The 21,768-nt window shown below is 43.2% G+C and overlaps 1 protein-coding gene across 2 annotated transcripts in view; it reads left to right on the top strand.

Annotated features, from left to right (window-relative positions):
• Nucleotides 1-21,768, top strand: part of nrxn1a (neurexin 1a) — a 1,876,664-nt gene that overhangs the window by 1,098,317 nt on the left and 756,579 nt on the right. For both annotated transcript variants that reach the window (XM_078229844.1, XM_078229842.1), the window contains 3 exons: nucleotides 5,512-5,893; nucleotides 7,189-7,379; nucleotides 14,285-14,458. In XM_078229844.1, coding sequence (XP_078085970.1) covers nucleotides 5,512-5,893; nucleotides 7,189-7,379; nucleotides 14,285-14,458 — 747 coding nt within the window. The remainder of the gene's footprint in view (nucleotides 1-5,511; nucleotides 5,894-7,188; nucleotides 7,380-14,284; nucleotides 14,459-21,768) is intronic.

Here is a 21,768-nt window from a genome sequence, read left to right as displayed (position 1 = left end):
AATGACCTTCCCGATGTCCATCCCTTCAAGGTGCCAGCTACTACACTAACCCTTCCTGTCACGGTCTGTTTTTCATTTTCTGTAATAATGCCTTTCTCCTTTACCTTGTCTCTGCTCTCTGATCTATCACATCCTCTCAAATTTGATCCCTCAACCCCACTATAGGTTAAAATCCTCTCCGCTTTCCCAGTTATTCAGCTCGCAAGAATACTGGCCCCAGCGCAGTTAGGGTACAGACTATCCCAACAATACATATCCCACTTTCCTCAGACCTGGTGCCAGTGCCTCTCCCACAACAGTCTTTGAACCATACATTCATCTCTTTAATCTGATGTGTCCTATGCCAATTTGCACATGGCTTGGATAATAATTCAGCGATTATGACCAATGAAGTTCTGCTTCTTAATTTGGTGCCTAGGTCCTCATGTCCAGCCTATATCATTTGTACCTATATGGGCCATGACAACTGGGTCCTTGCCCTCCCAGTTCCTCTCCAGCCCTGAGCAAATGTCCCAAACCCTGGCACTGGGTAGGTATGATGTGGAGATGCCGGCGCTGGACTGGGGTAAACACAGTAAGAAGTCTAACAACACCAGGTTAAAGTCCAACCAATCATATGTTTCATTTTTGCTTTTAAATATTGTATTACCACCAGTTTCTAGACTATTTTGGACCTGAGGAATAGACTAAGCCACAGTCACTTATCTAGAGCGGCACAGTGGTTAGCATTGCTGCCTCACAGTGCAAGGAACCTGGGTTCGATTCCTGGCTTGGGTCACTGTCTGTATGGAGTTTGCACATTCTCCCCATGTCTGCGTAGGTTTCCTCCGGGTGCTCTGGTTTCTTCCCACAGTTCGAAAGATGTGCTGGTTCAGTGCATTGGCTATGTTAAATTCTTCCTTGGTGTGTTTGGATAGGCGCTGGATTGTGCCCTTACTAAAATATAGAAAAAAGAATAAACCATGAAACATCACTTCAGTCCTTACCACTGGTTAACCCTTCAACACACATAGGCCTCATCCATGTCAACCCATGCTACCTCAGGCCCTTTGCCCACCCTTCATGGCCTCTTGCACTCTCTATGCCACTTCATGCCCTGTACCCATCCCCGTGACCTTTTGAAGCCTTAATATCAAATTATCTTACACCTAACATGCCAACTCATCCAACTTCCACCTTGGGCTGAACTCATATGGCACGCCACTGAATATAATCACTGAAAGTAATAAAGAGTAACCTCTTGTGACCATGGTACTATCTTCATTCTCATCCTCTGCAACTTCTTCATTATAGGCAAACTGACCATCACTTCTATTCTCCCCATTTAATGGGACCACATGGTTTCGTGCAATTTGTGCATAGCATGTGGTTTTGTGCGATTTGTGCATAGCAAATGCTTCACCAGTAATGTTTTCTCTTCACTTCTCTTCAAGATCAACTTTCGAGTCCTCAAGTATCTATCTGTGACTGTCTCCTCTTCTCCATATATGCTACCCCTCTGTTACATAATTTGTAAGCATATTATCTGCTTCTATATTTATTCTAATGACGCATATCTCTATCTCTCTCCCAGCTCATCAACAACAATAACATTGTGTAGTGCCATTAACATAGTAAAATGTGTCAAAACACATGACAGAAGCATTATTGAACAGAATTTCTCACTGAACAAAAAAGCAGATGGTATCACCATATGTGACATGATATCCTGTTTTTTTATCATTCCTGTAAAGCACCTTGAGAAATTTTATTTTAAAGGCACTACATAAATTTACCCCATACTCCAAAACAGCACAAATATGGGGCAGTTTCACTTGTTGGGGCGATCTTGAACCCACTCCCACCATCCACGGAATTACCGATGGGGGCTCAAGATTCAGAAGTTACAGATCTCACTGGTGAGATTGTGATTTCGGATCTTCCCTACCCCTCGCCAGCGACATCATCAGGTTCACGTCCGTAATGGGCATGGCCCTGATTTACATACATTTCAATAAATTTTAATATTAACATGCCCCTTGCCAGATATTGAATCCCCCCCCCGGCTGTATTTTCAAACCACGCTGATGTAACATCACATTGGCGCAGCTTACGACAGATTCACTCAGATGTTAACCTGTTGTGTGGATCCCCCAGCTGTGTAAAACTGAGTATAGTCCCCAGGGGAGAGGGAACCACAGTGGCCTGATAATTTTCCCGGACTTCCCCGGCACAGGTTGGCACTGCTAGGTTGGCAACATGCCTATGCCACCTAGAAGTGCCAACCTGACAGTGCCAACCTGTGCAAAGTGGCAGACCCCAGTGGGAGCCTCATGGGGGAGGGGGGAATTCATTTAAATGTGATAGAGGGCCGGCGCGGACAGAGGAGCTGGGGATCCCAGTGATGGCCGTTTGGGCCCATGGCAGTGGGATGGAGAGGTGAGTGCCGGCCTCAACTATGGGAAGGCGGGGGGAGGGGTGGAAGGGGGAGAAGGGGCCGATGATAAGGGGGTAAGCACAGTGGTCAGCACTGCTACTTCACAGCACCAGGACCCAGGTTTGATTCCCAGATTGGGTCACTGTCTCTGCGGTATCTGCACGTTCTCCCCATGTCTATTTGGGTTTCCTCCAGATGTGCCAGTTTCCTCCCACAATCCGAAAGACGTGCTGGTTAAAGTGCAATGGCCAAACTAAATGCTCCCTCAGTGTACCCGAACAGGTGCCAGAGTGTGGTGACGAGAGGATTTTCACTGTAACTTCATTGCAGTGCTAATGTAAAACTACTTGTGACACTAATAAAAAATAAACTTAAACTTAAAGGGGCCGATGATTGGGGAGGGGGGGAGTGGGAGCAGCCAATGATCAGAGGGGCTGGCAGTGGCTCTCCAATCTCAGTGTAGCTGAGCTTTACTGACGTGTTGAGGCCCCACCCACTTTCTCTGGATAGAAACATGCCAGTTTTCCTGCCAGAAACATTGGTAAGATTTTGCCCAACGTCAAAAAAAAAGGAGACAATCATAAAAATACTGTCATGGGTGTTTCACTGAAATTGCAATTAAAGTATATGCTTGAGGCGGGAGATAAGAAGCTTTTGCCTGTATTTTGTAATATTTCATCCACAAACTGAAGTCAAAAGAGGCCTCTTTTACGTTTGGGAATATAAAAATAAACGAGCATCCCACTCTGAATAAATTTGGTAAAATAATCATCAGCATCTGTTATGGACACATTCATCCTTTTGCTAACTATTCAAGGGGAGAAGAAAGCACATTAAAAATGCTTACAGTCATTGCTCAATTACAAAAGATCTAGAAGGTACCACAAGGTGAAATTGATTTTTATTGTTCGCTAAAGTGTCAGCATTTACCCGGGATCCAGAGACTGACACTGCCGTGTCTTTCTAACTTCTACTGTAACACATTTTGGCAGTTGCGAGACCAATTAGCCCAGCAGTTAGTGTGTTGTCAAGCACAACCTTTACAATTTTGATCCCGATTGATATCTTTGGCTTGTTGCCGCACTCTGAAGCATTAAAGTGTCATTTGGCATAAGCAAAGTACTCTTATGGGCCCTATTTTACCATTGCGTCATGCCTGTTTTCAGGCACGAAAACGTGGTAAAGTCGGGTGTGAGGCCATTAACATGATCCGCACGTGCATTCACGCAGATGGCCACTTTACCGAAACCCGGGAATGGCAGCGGTCTGATTCGTGCCCAAAATGGGCGCAACGGCGATTTAAATGCATTTGCATGCATTTCAATTGAATTAATGAACTGCCCGCCCAACTTTATCAGCATTTCCCCCTTTACTGCTGTGTTCGCCGATCCGGAATTGCGCCAAAATGAACCTGCTGAATAAAAGTCTGAATCGGGCGCTCCAGCTGCTGAACAGCGAGTTCAGAGCTTCCAATGCCTCTCTGACTCAGATCGGTGGTGGGGGGCGAGGAGGGACGTGGGTCAGATCATTCTCTGGTGAGGGGGGAGGGGAGTGAGGCTAGATCATTGTCTGGTTGAGGAGGGGGAGGCGGGTCAGATGTAGTTCTGGTGGTGGGGGGGGGCGATCGTTGTCTGGTGGTGGTGGTGGGGGGACTGATCGTTGTCTGGTAGGGAGGGAGGAGGCGGCGGGCTAGATGTTCCTCTGGGGGAGGAGTGAGGCCAGACCATTCTCCGGTGTGGGGGCGGGAAGGCCCAATCGCTCACTGGTGGGGAGGGGGGTGGGGGGGGTAGTTGTATCTCTGGTAGGGAGGGAGGGGGGGGAGAGGGGTCCACTGCCACTCTGCAGACGATCGGTGTGGGGGCAGGGGGTCGTGATCGGTCTGGATAGTGGGGGGTGGGGTGGTGGATAAGGGGGACAGTGATGTCTGTAGGGGCCACTGCACCTGCTTTTCGCTCTCGGGCCACTTTATCAGCTTTCTGTGAGCCGGGAGCGATCTGATTCGGGCGTGCTTTTTCAATTTTTTTTCCAATTCCGCATGCGCAGTTCAGAGCTCCGATTGTTTCGGGTGCACTAAGCCCCCCCCCCAACAGCGTGAATTTCAGGCTGAGTGCATATGGGGGCGCCTGAAAGCAGATTTCTAAGTCGGATCTGAATTACGCCCAGATTCAGCACTTGGGGCCTGATTTTACCATTTTCATTCTATGTCTCTTATTAAATCAATCTGTGTTTTCCAACATTAAACAGGAACACATTAAAAATAAATATATTTTAAGATGTTAGCTTGTGTGAAGATGTATTTTAATTTGAGACTGATGTCTAACTTATGCAATTTTAAGGGTTTATTTTGTCATATTTCTGCATAAAAATCTCTACTTTTAGACACAAACGGCACTTTTTTAGGGATAAAGCTTTTAAGTATAATGACTGATGAATGGAAACCTTTATTTCATTTACAATTTATTGCTTTTTCATTTGTAGTCAGTGATATTTATCAATTACTTTAACAGAATGCAAAGTTGGCTTTATTGTACAATAAAATATACCACAAAAAACAAGTGAAAAGCGAAATGCAGGAACAAGATGTTCTATTGTTTCCTATCTGCTGACAGGAATGCTTTAGTAAACACGAGAAGCTGATGAATGATCAAACACTTGTGTCTATGAATTGCATAATGGTGGAATTATAAGTTGCATTCTTAAGTTATGGACCAATGCTGAAAATGGTTTCTTCACATTGTTGCGAACATAAGTACATGATTGGTGCCATCTGCTGGACGGTGTAATGGTTTGCATGAAAAAATTTGTATGCACTGAATTATGTTGGGATAACTGAAAAACGTTGGCCTTCTGCACTATTTTGAGGTATAAATATTATCCATAATATATAATCTGAAAATCGACAAGTCTTTTATGGGAAAATTATTGGATGTTTTCAGATGTAAATGAAAACAAATAGGTTTGGAATTGGTGGGTGCATGTGTAGGTAATGAGTACAGAATTTAAACAGTATGTGGTAGTCAGCTCTTTCAATGATATGTAATTGAACCCTGTACTTTTTTAAACAATTTTTTTTACATATTTGCTTCTTATTTTAGATCAAATGACAGGGGATCATACTCGTCTTGAGTTCCACAATATTGAAACAGGCATTGTGACAGAGAGACGATACATATCAAATGTCCCTTCAAATTTCATCGGCCATTTACAGAGCCTAATGTTCAATGGCATGCCTTACATTGATCTGTGCAAAATTGGTGATATTGACTACTGCGAGCTCAATGCTAGATTTGGTTTCAAAATTATTATTGCTGATCCTGTGACCTTCAAGACAAAATCCAGCTACGTTGCACTGTCCACGTTGCAAGCCTACACGTCCATGCATTTGTTCTTCCAATTCAAGACCACATCTGCTGATGGCCTGATACTCTTCAACAGTGGGGATGGCAATGACTTCATTGTGATTGAACTTGTTAAAGGGTATGGTTGCACTCATTGGATTTGAGATAAATGTCTGGAGTTGAGTTCTCACATTTGCTGTGTTTATAATTTTGGAGACTGTGAATGTTATTATATTCACTCATATCCAGATCCTGAAGATTCAGGACAGTTTACAGTTGTGGCCAGAATTGTCCCCATTTATAGTGTATAGGGAAAAAATTGACCTATGTATAGATTATTTTATAATTATGTAATTAAGAATTACCATTGTTCTGCAATTGATTTTATGTGATTTTATGTGAACAGAGGAATCAATGAGCAGTCTTTAAGAGAGGTGAAGTGGGTTACGCCCACCAGTTGGCAAGAGCCGCATGTTGCCTCCTTTTTAGGAAAGCCTGACAAATTAAGTGCCAACCATGTGAAAATCAGCGGGTCTTCCTCAGGATTAAGGGCCCAGCGGCAGGTATCCCAACTCTCCAGAGCTGTTGATCAATCAGAGGTTGGCATTGCACGGGTGATGTTGGGATGAAGGTCATGTAATAGGGGGTCACGGAGCAAGGGAAGGGGTTTGGCGGTCACCAGGCCCACTTACCAATGCCTGGTCTCTCAGTCAGACACTTTGAACAAGGGACCCCCAAGACCTGTCTATCCCCTTCCCCACCCCCTTTCCCTCTATTGGCTGCTATAAGGTTTACTCTTCTGGGTTCCCACTGGTGAGTCTCCAACCTGCTGCTGGGTTGATAACAGTGGTGAAGAGAGAGGAGGTCCTTAAGTGGGCATTAATTACATACTTAAGAGCTTCAGTTGGCAGCAGGGTGGGAAGGCTATCCATGAGTGATGACATGCCAGCACAGTGGTTAGCACTGCTGCCTCACAGCACCAGGGACCCGGGTTCAATTTCAGCTTTAGACAACTGTCTGTGTAGAGTTTGCACATTATCCCCGTGTCTGTGTGAGTTTCCTCAAGGTTTTCTGGTTTCCTTCAATTGTCCAAAGATGTGCAGGTTAGGTGGATTAGATATGGTAAATGAGTGAGGTTACAGGGATAGGTCAGAGGGGAGGGTTTGAGTGTGATGCTCTTTCGGAGAGTTAGTCAATGGGCTGGATGACCTCTTTCTGCACTGTAGGGATTCTATGATTCTATTGTCTATGGAGTCTTCCCGTCCCAAATTTCATTGGGGCAGAACTGGGCAGGCAACTGGGTACCTACACAGTTTCTTCCTGCCAAATTAAAGGGCCCCCACTTTCCTACCAAATTTACCTTGGGAGGGGGCATTTAATTCCATCCAATTTTTGTTGTAATCTGGACTGACTTCCTTATTTTTGTCCCCACAGGTACTTACACTACGTATTCGATTTAGGTACTGGTCCTTCCCTCATTAAAGGCAACTCTGACAAACCACTGAATGACAATAAATGGCATAATGTGCTGATTTCAAGGGACACAAACAACTTGCATACTGTGAAGATCAACTCCAAACTCATAACTCAAAATACAGTCGGAGCCAGAAATCTAGATCTGAAAGGTAAACGCAATGATAAATAAATAATTTCTTCTGTTTTTTGAAAAGGGAATGTCATTTTAGAATTCAGAATTATCTTCCAATTTTCATTTCCTGCATTGAGTCCGAGAACTTCTAGGATTTCTTCAGACTAATCACTGTCTCATAGGATTTTTATTATCCAGTTGCAGTTTCAAATTCAGCTAGAATGCCCAAAGTGCAAATTGGCACTAAACCTGAACTGGAGTGTTATGCAAGTATAGATATGAGCTAGCTTTTGCTCTGTTGTCAGACATTCCTGGATTATCCTTGAGGATGAAATATGAGAAAGACGCTTTGCCCAGATTCTGTAGTCCATTGTTATTTTCGTTAACCCTCCCCCAATATTAGCATCTCATATAACCTACCTGAAGTGTGCAGGTAGGGGGATATTGAGCATGTAACTTGCAAAGATGCCTGCCCTTTGGAATGAATTAAAAATTCAGACCCCATTTCAGGTTGATGATCTTTCAAAGGTGATCTTTGATGCAATCAATTATAGGTTGATCACAATTAACAACATACCTCCTCACCCCCACAATATCCAGAGCAACCCCTATTCTACCATTAAACAAGATGCAGGCCTCCTTAGGATTCTGTGCTGTCAGGGAGCCATGCTGGTTAATCAAGCTTGCTTCCAGACAGGGAATTTGAGTTGATTCTGGATATTAAGCTGTGATGCAATATTGCCCCCACTGGTGAGATAATAGAATTGTAGCATGACTAATTGCTGCTCATGAGCCTCATTCAGCCACTCCTTAGATTTTAACTGTGGGGGTGGGGGTCACCTGGCAGCCTTGTTGTCAGCTGGTGAAAGTAGGGTTTGCCTTTCATTTGGGCTGGAGGTCCTTCTCTCCCAGATGTGTTCCACTCCCCACCCGCCTTTCAAAAGCAAGCCCTAACAGCCTGTCCATGGCAAAATCCCAGATGTACCTCCATGCTCAGTCCCATGCCTCCTTTTCACTGGTGATTTCTTGCAGTTCCAGCTGTGGTCACCATTCCCTGTGTTGAAGCTGGGATAAGAGAACTTCCAATCATTTGATTGGCCAGCAGCTCTTGGAAGCAGCCTGACAGCCAGCCATTAAATCACTTTGGGTCAACCTGTCCAAGTGGAGGTGTGCTCACTTCTGAGCTGTATATAGTGCAAAAGCAAAGAAGTTATGTCAATGCTGCGGAAAACAGTGGTTTGGCCTCAACTGGAGTATTGTATCCAGTTCTGGCACCACACTTTTGGGACGATAGGAAGGCATTAGACAGAGTGCAGAAAAGATTCACCAAGAATAGTTTCCAATGATGAGGAACTGCAGTCATACAGATAGACAGGAGAAGTTGCCACTGTTTTCCTTGGAGAAGAGAATGTTGAGAGGAGATTTACTGGAGGCATTCAAAATCATGAGGGGCCTAGACATAATAGAAATGGAGAAACCATTTCCATTGGTGGAAAGATTGAGAACCAGAGAGCAGAGCGTTAAGGTAATTTGCAAAAGAAGCAATGGTGACATGAGGAAAAGCTTTTTGCACATAGTGAGTGGTTAGGATCTGCAGATATGACCTGAGTGTGTCTTGGAGACAGGGACAATCATGGCACTTGAATTATTATCCAAAAAGGAAGAATGTTAAGGGCTATGAGGAAAGGCATAGGAGTGACATTAGGTGAATTGCTCCTTCAAAGAGCTATCACAAAACGACAGCCTTCTATACTGTAACCAATTTTTGATTCTATGATTTAGAAATGGTTATTTTGTGATGTAAAAATGCATGAAATGGTGTAAAATTGACACCTAACTGATACTTAATTTTCCACTTATGAAAAATATCTTGTTGATTATATGCCACTATTACTTGAAATAATTATTTAATTCACAGCACAAAAAAACGGGGGGCAATTGTTGCATATGGGAACAAAATAGCTTTCAAGCAGCTTTATGTATACAGGGACTGTATAGTACATAATTGTAAAGCACTTCAGTATAAGCAATGGAAGGGCTGATGTAAACCAAAGATTTGAATCGAGTTGGTTAGTGGATTCAGTTGTCAAATCACTAATAACTCTTAAATGACTAAAGCTGGATTCTACATCAGAAGCATAAACTGATAGAAAGGAGAATAATAACATGTAAAAGCATTGGGTTGCAGAATGCAGTACAAAGTTCACACAGTAATAAAGATGTATGCTTACCTGACGTAAGTGCACTGACACACACATGCCTTTTGGAAGATTAGATAATAACTATATGTGCCCTGAGCTTGCTTCTGTGTGACATTCACTGTGTAAAAGAGCTGAGTGTTGCATTCTTTTCAGATACCTTTAAGAAATTTCCAATGATATTATCATGCTGAGCATAGGAACTAAAGACCGTCATACATACATTCTAGTTTATTGCATTGGAGATGTCAGTGTAAAAGCTATTATGCAAAGATAGCGTCCACGCTGAAAATAAATAATACCCTTCTGGGAGCATCAGCAATTCTTCTGTAAAGATAATTTGAAATATGGTAATAATTTTCTGTACTTGTTCTGAATGCTGAGAGTACCTCCACCCGACAGTGCAAATTGAACGCCTGAACAATTCCGAAAATTACTCAAAGCAGCACACTTGTAGTTTGGATTTATGGTTCATATATTTAAATACAAGTGTCCCCCCTTTAAAGCTCATTATTGACATGCTTCTCAATTCAACAGATCTGTGCCTTCACCACATAGGAGACTGGCTTTGTCTTCACAACTCTTCCTGGCACCCAGGCAGGTCCACCACCAAAATTCTGTGCCAACACAAGGTCGGCCTGTTAAATGATCTGTCACCTTTCAGAGAGTCATGATGCTCTTTCTGAGAGGCTTGCCTAGTCTCCACTCTCCCCGGCAATTTTGGGAACACCAAGTCCAAGCAGGTACACAGGCGCCGATCCATTAGCAGCTCAGAAGGCATTACCCCGTGATGGTGTGCAGTATAGTGTTGCAGGACAACAAAGAACTTGCCAATCACAATGGCAACAGCCAATGAACCTGCGTCTTTATGGAAGCCTTGAACATCTGCATGGCTCACTCCGCTAGCCCAGATGAGGCAGGATGATAAGGGGCTGACCTGACATGACAAGTGCCATTAGACTTGACAAAAGTCTGAAATTCATTTGCTGTGAATACCATTCCTTTGTCCAATATCAACACTCCAGGAAGACTGTGGATTGCAAGATCTGCCTCAGTTTCTCAATAGTAATGTCGCTGTGGTGGATCGCATGAGCTGAACATCTAGCCACTTAGAATGGGCATCTTCTAAGATCCAGCAAAATCTACATGAAACCATGGTCACTGATAGCCCAGCCTTTTTCAAGGGTGCACGTTCATTGGTGGCGGTAACACTTGCTGAATCTGACAACTTTCACATTGCCCAACCATTTGTTCAATGTCTCTGTCAGTGCCAGGCCATCAAACATAATTTCTGGTCAACACTTTCATTCTGTTCTGGCCAGGATGGACATCATGTAACTCTTGGTGCAGCGGTCATCGGCCCGGGGTGGTACAATGACATGGGTTCCGCACTATAATACTCCATCTTCACAGGTCTATCTCATCCCTGCATTGCAAATATGACTTCATTTGCCATGCCTTGTTGAAGTGCCACCCTGTCAGTACCATTTTCTTGACCTTTGGCAACAACAGGTCCCTATGTGTCCACGACTTAATATGGGCTTCTGAAACAGGCAAGGTGTCCAGAAAATGCAGAGCCAATACTATCTCCTGCGGAATTGGCGGTGACAGTGTGGTCTGTGGTAGGGGAAGGTGGCTCAATGTATCCACATTTGAAATCTGTGTTGCTGGCCTATGCTAGATGGTATAGCTATATGCTGTCAGCAACAAAGCCCATCTCTGCATCCTAACTGAGGCAATAGGTGGCACTGGCTTATCCTCTTGGAAAAGGCCCAACAATGCTTATGGTCTGACACAATGGTGAAATATCGGTCATAAATGTATTGGTGAAATGTTTTCACCATGTAAGTAACTGTGAAGCTTTCTTTGTCAATTTGAGAGTACTTTTTCTCAGCATCTGATAAAGTCCTTCAAGCAAATGTAATTGGCCTCTCCACCTAATCTACCATTCTATGGGATAGAACTGCTCCAACTCTATATAGCTAGACATCACAAGAAACTACTAATGGCTTGCTCGTCAAAGTGCGCGATCAATGATGATGACTGTAAAGCTTGTTTGACTTTTACAAAAGCTTCGTTTTGCATGTCTCCCCAATTCTAATGCTAATACTTTTTAAAAAGCTTGTGTAGGGATGTCTGAATTGTTGATACGCACGGCAGGAATCTTCTGTAGTAATTGACCATTCATAGGAATTAGGAGCAAAAATAGGCAAGTTCAGCCCTTCAAGCCTGCTCCGCCATTCAGTCAGATCATGGCTGATCTTTCCCTGGTCTCAAATCCACCTCCCGACCTGTTCCCCAAATCCCTCTTTCCCTTTTTTTATTAGAAATATGTCTAACTCCCTCTTGAAACCATTCAACGATTCAGACTCCACCACGCTATAGGGCAGCGAGTTCCACAAATTCAGCACCCTTCATGAGAAGTAGTTCCTCCTCATCTTGGTTTTAAATCTACCACTTCGCAACCTATACCTGTGACTACTTGTTCCAGATTGCCCTATAAGAGGAAACATTAGGTCTACATTTACTTCATCAATCCCTTTTAAAATCTTATATACCTTGATCAGATCCCCTCTCATCCTTCTAAACTCCGACAAGTACAAGCCCAAACTGTTTAATTTCTCCTCATAAATCAATCCCTTCATCACCGGAATCAGTCTGGTGAACCTCCTCTGAACTGCCTCCAATGCCACACATCCTTCCTCAAATAAGGAGACCAAAACTGGACACAATACTCTAGATGTGGTCTCCCAAACATCATATACAATTGCAACAACACTTCTCTACTTTTATAGTCCAGTCCTTTTTGCAAGAAATGTCAACATGCCATTTGTCTTTTTTATTATGAGCTGCATACTGACTTTTTGCGATTAATGAACATAGACATCCAGATCCCTCTGCCTGGACACATTTTGAATCTGCTTTCTATTTATGTAATAATTTGCCTTTCTATTATTTTCTGCCAAAATTGATAACCTCACACTTATCCACATTAAACTCCATCTGCCAAATTTTGGTCCATTCTCCTAGCCTATCTACTATATCTGTCTGTAGAATCTTTATATCTTCTTCACTGCCTGCTTTCCCACCTATATTCATATCATATTCAAATTTTGCTATGTTACACTCTGTCCCTGCTTGCAGATCATTTATATAGATTGCAAATAATCTATAGATAGGAAAGACTTCAGTTCTGTCATATTCCTTGGCTCTGCCACTCTTTTAATCTTTCACCTTATCTTTGAGGGGCTACAGCCCCTTTGCAACCACTTTGAATCTGAAGTATGCAACCTCTTCAGTTTGGAAAACATATTTCTCCCAATTCAACCATATGCTGGCTTCCTTAAACCTCTTATGGACATCTTCCAGGTTTGCAGCATGTTCCTCAGGAGAAGTACCTGTAATTAGGACATCATCCAAGTATACCACCACTTTGGGTATTCCCTGGAACATGCTCTCCATAGTGCATTAACGAATGGCACAGGCTGATAAGCCACTGGAGATGATTTGGTGAAAACCATTGACTTGTGCACCATCAAGATTGCAATGTCTCTTGATAAAGATTCAAGGTTACTACTGTGAGATTATGTACAAGTCAGGTAATTTGATGGTTGCATCAAATTAAATTAAAAGATTGCCCAATCCAGAAAAAAAATGGAAGATATATGATTTGATCTACAAGTTGACTTCATTTATATCGAATTTGAAAATATTCTACAAATTTATCTGGTGCATTTTGCACAATGCAAATGTCAGCAGCTACAAGAAGAAACAATGACAAATTCTACACCACAGACACTGTGTAAAACTGTTGAAGGGTTGCCTGATTCAATTTAGTTTGTTCACAAGCATAAGATAATTTTAGCTTATCGTGGTGAGCTCGGCATCTCCTGGGAAGTCATTTTGAAAGGCAGCCAGGTCGTAAAACTGGATTTTCTGCAACTTGATATTCTTCAAGAACTTCATCATTCGCACATGGACATGAAATCTTGCAAGAAAGACTATTGGCCAGGTAACACAATGAAATTGAAGTTATCATCAAGAAGAGCAAGGCATGTCAAGAGTATGTGCTAAGTCAGCACAAAGAAATACTGATTCCACATGAGGTTCCTATCCATCCTTGGTCCAAATTTGCATCTGAACTCTCATGTCCATGGCGCTGACTCTATTGTTGCCTACTTTACCAAGTACCCAATTATTTGACAATTACACAGTACATCTAGCATATCTGTGGCACAGCCTCATATTGCTATATTCAGTTTATTGATGTGCCGAGGAAGCAACTTTTAAAACTGCAAGAAGAGATGACCAAGGTGCCGAATTGCCAAATTTAGAGTTGGGATAACAGGTTTGCTTCCACGATCCAATCACTGTCACTATGCCATGCTCTTATAGCAGCATGGCATCACTAGAAGGGAAGCGTGTCATGCGATCCAGTCTTAGTTCCACTTTTGCATTTGAGAAAAGCACACAACACTGCTGCGGATGTCTTAAAGTTTTGTACTTTATATATAAATATTATTTTGTGCCCTTTCTAAATATATGAACTCACAATCTGTTTACATAATCCCTTCTGAGTGACTGGTGCTTTTATACCATTATAACAACACAACTGATGTGATGCCATTGCTGTGAGTATAACATAAATTGTAATTTTTCCATTCCCAGAACTACTGTTTGAGCATATTAACATAATCATAAAACTTATTGAGTTAATTATACTTATATTTTCTCTAATCCATAGGAGACTTGTATATTGGAGGAATTGCCAAAGACATGTACAAAACATTACCAAAGCTGGTGGCATCAAGGGAGGGATTTCAAGGCTGTTTGGCTTCAGTAGACCTGAATGGACGACTTCCAGATCTAATTTCTGATGCTTTGTACTGCAATGGGCAGATTGAGCGGGACTGTGAAGGTATCCCTAACGCACTCACTCGAGAGGCAAATCAATCACCATCATTCTATAAAGATACCTGCATATTTGCAATAATTGCAGTATCTTTTGCAACATCATTTTATTTCTCAATATATTGATGTTATGTTTAACCTTTGGAATGCTGATGCTTTTCCACAAATGCCTCTATTTACTGAATAACTTATAAGCCAAAATCAAGTTACTCCGTAGATTTAAAGGCTAAGTAACATAATAATGGATTGAATTTTGTAGGCAGATTTGTTTTTTTTATTATCCTCTTTGCTTTCAATATGTCATAAAACCATATTTAAATAGTCATGTATTAGAAATTACTGAGAGTGATATTACTTACCACTACCTTAATGCAAGTATAAGTCAATTTAAAATAAATGGGTTAATGCTTCTATGAAATAGTGGCGAAAGGAAATTCAATATGATTGTATTAAGTCTTTACCCAACAACATTCCACACAATTTTCAAGCTTGATGTTATGACAGAGCTTTGTCATCCAAAAGTGATTATTGTGCAGATATATTTTTCCTTATTCTTTCATGGGATGTAGGTGTCACTGCAAAGGCCAGCATTTGTTATCCAAATGTTGTTCAATTGCCCTTGAACTGAATGGCTTACTAGACCATTCCAGAATGCAATTAAGAGTCAACCATATTGCTGTTGGCTTGGAGTCAAATTTGGGCCAAACCATATAACAGCAGCAGATTTCCTTCCTTAATGGAAATTAGTGAACCAGATAAGTTTCTAAGACAATCCATGATGGTTGTCGTGGTCCACATTACTTTGTATTCCAGATTCCAGGAGTCACTTATAGAACTTTTCTCAAAGCAATCATTTTGTTGTTAAATTAAGTAAAAGTGACATATTCCTCCAGCTCCCTACAATAATCATGCTTTTATCCTCCTAAGGGGGTCTAAATTTCCTTTTGGTTTAGGTTTGGATGCATGAGAGTGGAATTAGGGACAGGGCCTGATGTTCTGTCCTCCGTCCCTTTTTGCAATGATCAATAATGCTGGATGAATTGAGCACAGTTTTATAATCAATCATAGTTGCATTTGGGTCATATATTATAACAAACGAATGAGGGAAACACACAAGAAAATGTGGGCGATTCTCCCATCCTGCTGCGCCGCTTTTTTAGCGCAGTGGGCCAAGAGACTCTAACGGAGGTCATTTTGTGGGCACCAAAAGTGCCAGAAATCGGCACAGTGCTGAATAAGTTACACAGCCCCTAATTTAAATGAAATTTGAATGCAATTAGCAGGCCCGGGACTGAAATCTCTGGGCCCGCTAGCCTCTTCCCACCGCCAGTATTTCACTCCAGCGGGGATTACTATAACTCCCCACTAACGGGGAGCCCAACCCCTGGAGTGAAGGGGAGGCAACCGAGGCACCCCAGAGAGTTGGGCACCAGGGGGGTGCCCCAGGCGTTGACACCTTGGCAGTGCCCGCCTGTGCCCCCGGCACTGCCCAAGGGCTAAAGTGCCAATGCCCATGGGTCATACCTGGTGGGCAGTGCCAAGGGGGTGGGGCCTAACAGGGCGGGACCTCTGGGAGGGCAATCTGTGGGGGTGGGGTCCTGCTGCCACTCTGCAGTCGGATTGGTGGGGGAGGGAGGGAGGCCAGCGATTTTGGGGAGGGGCGGTGGGTAGGTTGAGACTGGCCCGGACATGTCCGGTAGACCAGTGATCATGGTGGGGGTCACACCATCGGCATTGTGGGATTGGAGGGCTGGCCAACGATCAAGCTGGTCAGCGATCTGTAGGCCAATAGACAGGGGCCACTGCGCATGTGCTGGTCTCGGCACTGACAGATCAGTGCACGTGCAGTGGCCCACTCAGCGCTATGCTGCTGGCCTCTCCAGCGGGGATATGCGAATTCAACACTTTTTTGGCAGAATCGCCTCCAACATATTTCTCAGCATTTGCTTTAATTTACCAAAACTGGCCGTTTTTGAAAATGGGACACTTTGTTCATCATATTGGATTACAAAAATCTTGTTCATCAGGCTACAGACCGGATATATCTGGATTTATTTATTCTGTGGCAAAGTGCAACAGAGATTTCACCCTCCACCCATCCTCAATGAAGTATGTCCCAGCTGGCACTGGGGTCTGCTTGGTAATTTAACACGCTCTGACCCTGGAAAGTGGTTCAGAATTCAGGGCTAAAATAACAGGCAGAGTATTCACCCACTAAATAGGACCAGAAGAAATTTGGGGAAATGTCAGTGAACCAACTATTTAGCATGCTGTTTAAATGTAAACTACAAAATATAAACAGAAATATATGAACATTGTACGATATATTAAAAATATGTCTGCATAGATTAATCTTATTTCTGCACAGAACCAGGGCAGAAGCTCTACTAATATTGTATAATTTTAAATGCATTAATTTCTATCTACAATATATCACAGTCTAAAGGTTAAACACTATTTTGATCATTGTATACATTATTTTGTATTCTTATTGATTTACATAATGAAAATGTTATGGAATCATAAAACGTTACATTTATGACTTTTGTTGTCCATTCTTTTTGTTGATATTATTTTTCATCATCCTGTTTTTGTGTTTTCTCATTCACCCTCATTCCTGGTATTTTATTTTAAGATTATATTTCATGAAGTAGAATTGTTGCAATATGCATTTCTGTGTCCAGCCATCTCTGAAAAAGTACAGCCAACAAAATTCAAATTTGCACAAAGCAGTTAAACTACACGTCTTATGAACCATTCTATTTAATACGTTAACAAGAGACGTTTGGGTACATCAGCAGAAACAGGAATGTGTAACCACTATAATTCATGATATTTAATTTCTTTCACTTCTGGTTTTCCGCACATTACAGAATGAACTCTCAAACTTCATATTTTACACACTGACAATGAATTCCAAACACAAATATTGTGTTTATTAAGTTTGAACTCAGTTGAAAGATACCAAAACTTTTTTTTTGGGATACAGTAGTTAATTGTTTGTTGGGACTGAACCAGTAATAATAATGAATGGCAAAATGGTCAGAGAATTAGCCAGTACTGGTGAGTGAAAGTGACTCAGGGAAATTTACTATCAGACTTAATCCCAGTTCTGATATTCTTTCAGGACTTGTTTCCAATTGCAACTTCATTGACTCAAATTTATCTTTCAAATTGCATTTACTAATTCCAGTTCTGTTTAACTATGACATTGAAGAATTAATAATAATTCAGGAAGTTTGCATACTTTAAATCAATGATTTTTACTGTACATACATCACATGCCATCTACAGCCATGCAGGCAGTGGAAAATTCTTCCTCCAATTCTCCTGCCAACAGCATTATTTAACTGGCAATCATGAGAATATATGACAGCAACTGTTGGTGCCTCACACTTCGGGCCCAATTTTACCATCGGGCGTGAAATCGTGGTAAAGTCGGGCGTTGGGCCTAAAACGCGATCCGCACCAGAGTTTTTGCAAATCGCGCCTTTACCGACAGCTGATTTTGGCACGGTTCCGATGCGCACCATTTGCATGCATTTAAATCGACTTAATGAAGCTCCCGCCCAACTCTACCGCCGATTTCCACTCTACCACCGTGCGGCCCAATTTGCATCCGCGCATTAAGCGACCTGCTGCATAAAAGTCCGATTTGGACATTTATTCAGGAGGGGAATCGCCGAGACCCACACTTCGCAGACACCCCACCCCGCTAACCACCCCGGCAGACGCCCCCCCCCTCCCCCCGGGATCGGACTCCTCTGGGAGGCAGGCGCCCCCGGCAGAGCACACCCCTAACCTACCTTGATCGTGGTCTCCCTCCACCATCCTTCCCGCTCACCTTCAGTCCTTCGACAGCCTGCAGCACATTGCTCGAAACTGACTTCGAGCCACGGCTGAAGGGACCGGGCTTCACACAGGTCCGCTGGCGTCTGCCGGAGGAGAGGGTTGGGCCCAGTTGGAACTCTGGTGGCGGGGGGGGGGGGGGGGATGAGGAGGGGCGGGCCCACATCGCCCTCTTGCGGGGAGGGGGGGGTGGGAGGAGGGGAGGGGGTGTGACTTATCCCCTGGGGGGGGGAGAGGGGGTTTGACTTATCCCATGGGGGGGGGAGAGGTGGTGTGATGTATTATCCCATTGGGGGGGGGGGTGGGGAGGGGAGAGGGGATGTGATGTATCAAACATCGGGGGGGAGAGGGGGTGTGACTCTCATCCTGTGGTCGGGGGGTTCCGCTGTGTCTGCGGCCAGAGGATGAGAGTCACACCCCGTCTCCCTCCCCGCCCCATGGGATGATACATCGCACCCCTTCCCCTCCATCCCTCCCCCCCCTCCCCCCGACCAGAGGATGAACGGCAGAGAGGCTCCCTCTGCTCTCTGCTTTTTTTTTTGCGCCCGGGCGCGTTCTGTCAAGTTTTTTCCGAACATTATTCCGGCGGCGCTAAGCCCCGCCCGCTGGACGGGCGCCGGAAAAAAGCGTATGGGCGCACTGGAGCGCGGCCTCCGGGCTCGGATCTATTTGGCGCCCGCACCTGGCACTTAGTCTCGAAATGGTAAAATCGGGCCCTTCAATTTTTTTTCTTGCTGTGACAGTCAGTGCCTTACATCTGCAGCCCCATACACTTGAACAACTAAGCCCAGATTTTCATTCCCAGTCTGGGTGCACAAAGATGGGAAAATTTCCAGCTCTATGAACCTGACCTTTAAAAACGGCCATCCGCAATTCTGATTTCCATTTTGGGGGAAGGGATGCTAGATTAGAATTCAAACTCACTGTACCCTGAATAAATGTGGGGATTGCAAGCTGCAGAGGCGGATGGGCGAAAGGTCCGCATTGGTTCTCCTGTATTCTGTGGAATTAACTGAAAACAAAATTAAAGCAAAAATGGGCTCACCCCCACCTCCTTTCACCACAACCCCCATAGATTCTCCATGCCTCATCCATACCAACCTATGCCACTTCATACCTTCCATCCAACCCCCTTGATCCCTTTACTCCTTTTGACAATCCATGCAGCTCTACTGACACTCCAGAACCTCATGCCCTCAACATCTCCATGGCCATAGGTGTCCCTGTGAAAATTAGTGCCAACTCATGCACACCCACACCACCAACCACTGTGCCTTTATCCCCTCCATATCCACTCACCTAGTTTCATTGACAGCTTGACAGTTCTATAACAGTTTTGACACTTCTATGCACAATCTGCAAGGGTGCTTTACCTCCCCCAAGTGTGTCCCAGGACCATATCCAAGGCAGTACCTACCTCTCCAAAAGAGTACCCTGGTTATCCTGACAATTCATCAAGTTCAGATCAGCTTTTCACTGATCTCATCTGGACACTTTGAGTTTCACACACCCAGGGTACCGGAGTCCAACTTCGGTGGAGACGGCTGGTGATTTAAATAATCACTGCCTCCGTAAACCATGCATGCATGGACCCCAGCCTAATTCCAGTTCAACCTCCGCAAAAATACAAAGTGCCATGCTTTGTGGCAGGACTTGAATTTCCGAGCTTGTCTGTCATTTTTGCCATGATGAAGCAGCTCTCTATTGTAGTAAAAATCTGGGCCCTAGTTTAGAAGCTCACTGTGGGGGGCGGGGGGTGTTTCCTCTGTGTTCTATTTGTAATGCAATTAAAAATGAGTATATAATCACATTACGAATAGTGCAAGAGGAAATCTTCCCCTGCTGTATGAAGCATTGAGGCACAAACATACACCTTACATTCTGTTTCACAGCATGTTGGGCTTCAAACTGGTTTAGCTCTGTTAAAAACAAGCAAACATATTCAATGGCTACGAAGAAATAGACCAAGAAAACAGGACATTTGGTTCAACATGTCCACATTATATTTTTTCTCCTCACTTGTCTCCTATGCCACTTCATGTAGCCCTCTCAGCATATCCTTCAAGGCCTTGCTTCCTCCTGTGCTTATCTAGCCTCTCCTTGAATGCACCAGTTGCTCCCAGTGGTACTAACTTCCACTTTCTAACTTCTCTCTAAGTCAAGAAATTTCTCCTGAATTCCCTATTGGATTTATTTGTGGCTGTCTTATATTTATGGCCCTGAGTTCTGGTGTCACTGGCAAGAGGAAATATTTTCCCCACATGCTGTAAAAAGGGGATACAGGCTCCTTGCATCCAACTGAGCTGCCCTTAACACTGGGCTCTGGGAACACGCTACACTGCTCCAATATCACCCAGCCTGAGTCGGAAGGTTGGGTGAGATGGGATCAAAAAGAAATTTGGGCGAGTAGGAGGGGAGCAGCAATCCAACTCTGATTACCACTCTATGGAAGTTCCAGTCCAATATATATTGAGATGTAATTGCATTGTTTGACGGCATCTCCAATAGCCTTCTTTTATGCACCAGTATGATGTGCAAAAGAATGGCATTATAATGCTGCAAGTCACACATCTCACAATTGCATGATGAGCATTTAAAAAATAGTGGACAAAGCAGTTTATTTTTCCGTGGAGAGGTTGTCATGTTCAGTAACAATAGCTTTGAATAGGAGCTACTCATTGACAACAGTAGGGCTCCAATTGACCTTCCCATCTACAGAGCTTACTCTGCAGCCCTAATTGGATGGCGAAAGCAAAGATGGTCCTTTAATTGCCTGCCTCCAGAAAAATAGTGCAGGCACAAAAATCATGCATAAATGGGCCTGTACCCGTTTAATAATGATGTTGGTAAAATTTCACCTGTTCAGTCTGTTTCTCCCTTCACACCTCTTCTCTCAGATGCTGCCAGACCAGCTGAGCATTTGCAGCATTTTCTCTTTCTATTCCTTGATGTGAAGATCTGAATCATATATTGTCTTATGGTCAGAGGTGCAATATGGGGGTAATTCTTCACAAGACATGATACAAAATATTTATTGGATAGGTTTCACCACTGGTTACCGTCAATATCCATAAACTATTATGATCTTGTCTAGATTCTCTACATCAATGGAACTAACATAAGCATTGCATTCGGCATCTATGACATTAAAAGAAGTTTGAAATATATTTTAAAAATTTGAAGAGCAGGCACTTGTCAGAATCAGGTTTTTTTAGGGTTCCCAAAAAGCGTTTATTTCCAGCATTTTCTATTTTTATTTCAGATTTCTAGTATCTGCAGTATTTTACCTTTGATGCACATCAAGGAAACAATGAAATTAATCAAACCAAAGAAACACAACACTTGAATATTTCAAGACCATAAGTTATTGCAGCAGCAATTTAATTTAAAGTTCGAACACAGATTAATGTGTCAACAACAACAATATGTATTTGATGTTCTGACAAATCTCAATTGAATCTTAAAATA

Source organism: Mustelus asterias, chromosome 15, assembly GCF_964213995.1.
Source record: "Mustelus asterias chromosome 15, sMusAst1.hap1.1, whole genome shotgun sequence".
NCBI classification, from domain to species: domain Eukaryota; kingdom Metazoa; phylum Chordata; class Chondrichthyes; order Carcharhiniformes; family Triakidae; genus Mustelus; species Mustelus asterias.
The sequence above is the reverse complement of the archived record's forward strand: the minus strand, read 5'-3'. Positions and strand labels throughout refer to the sequence as shown.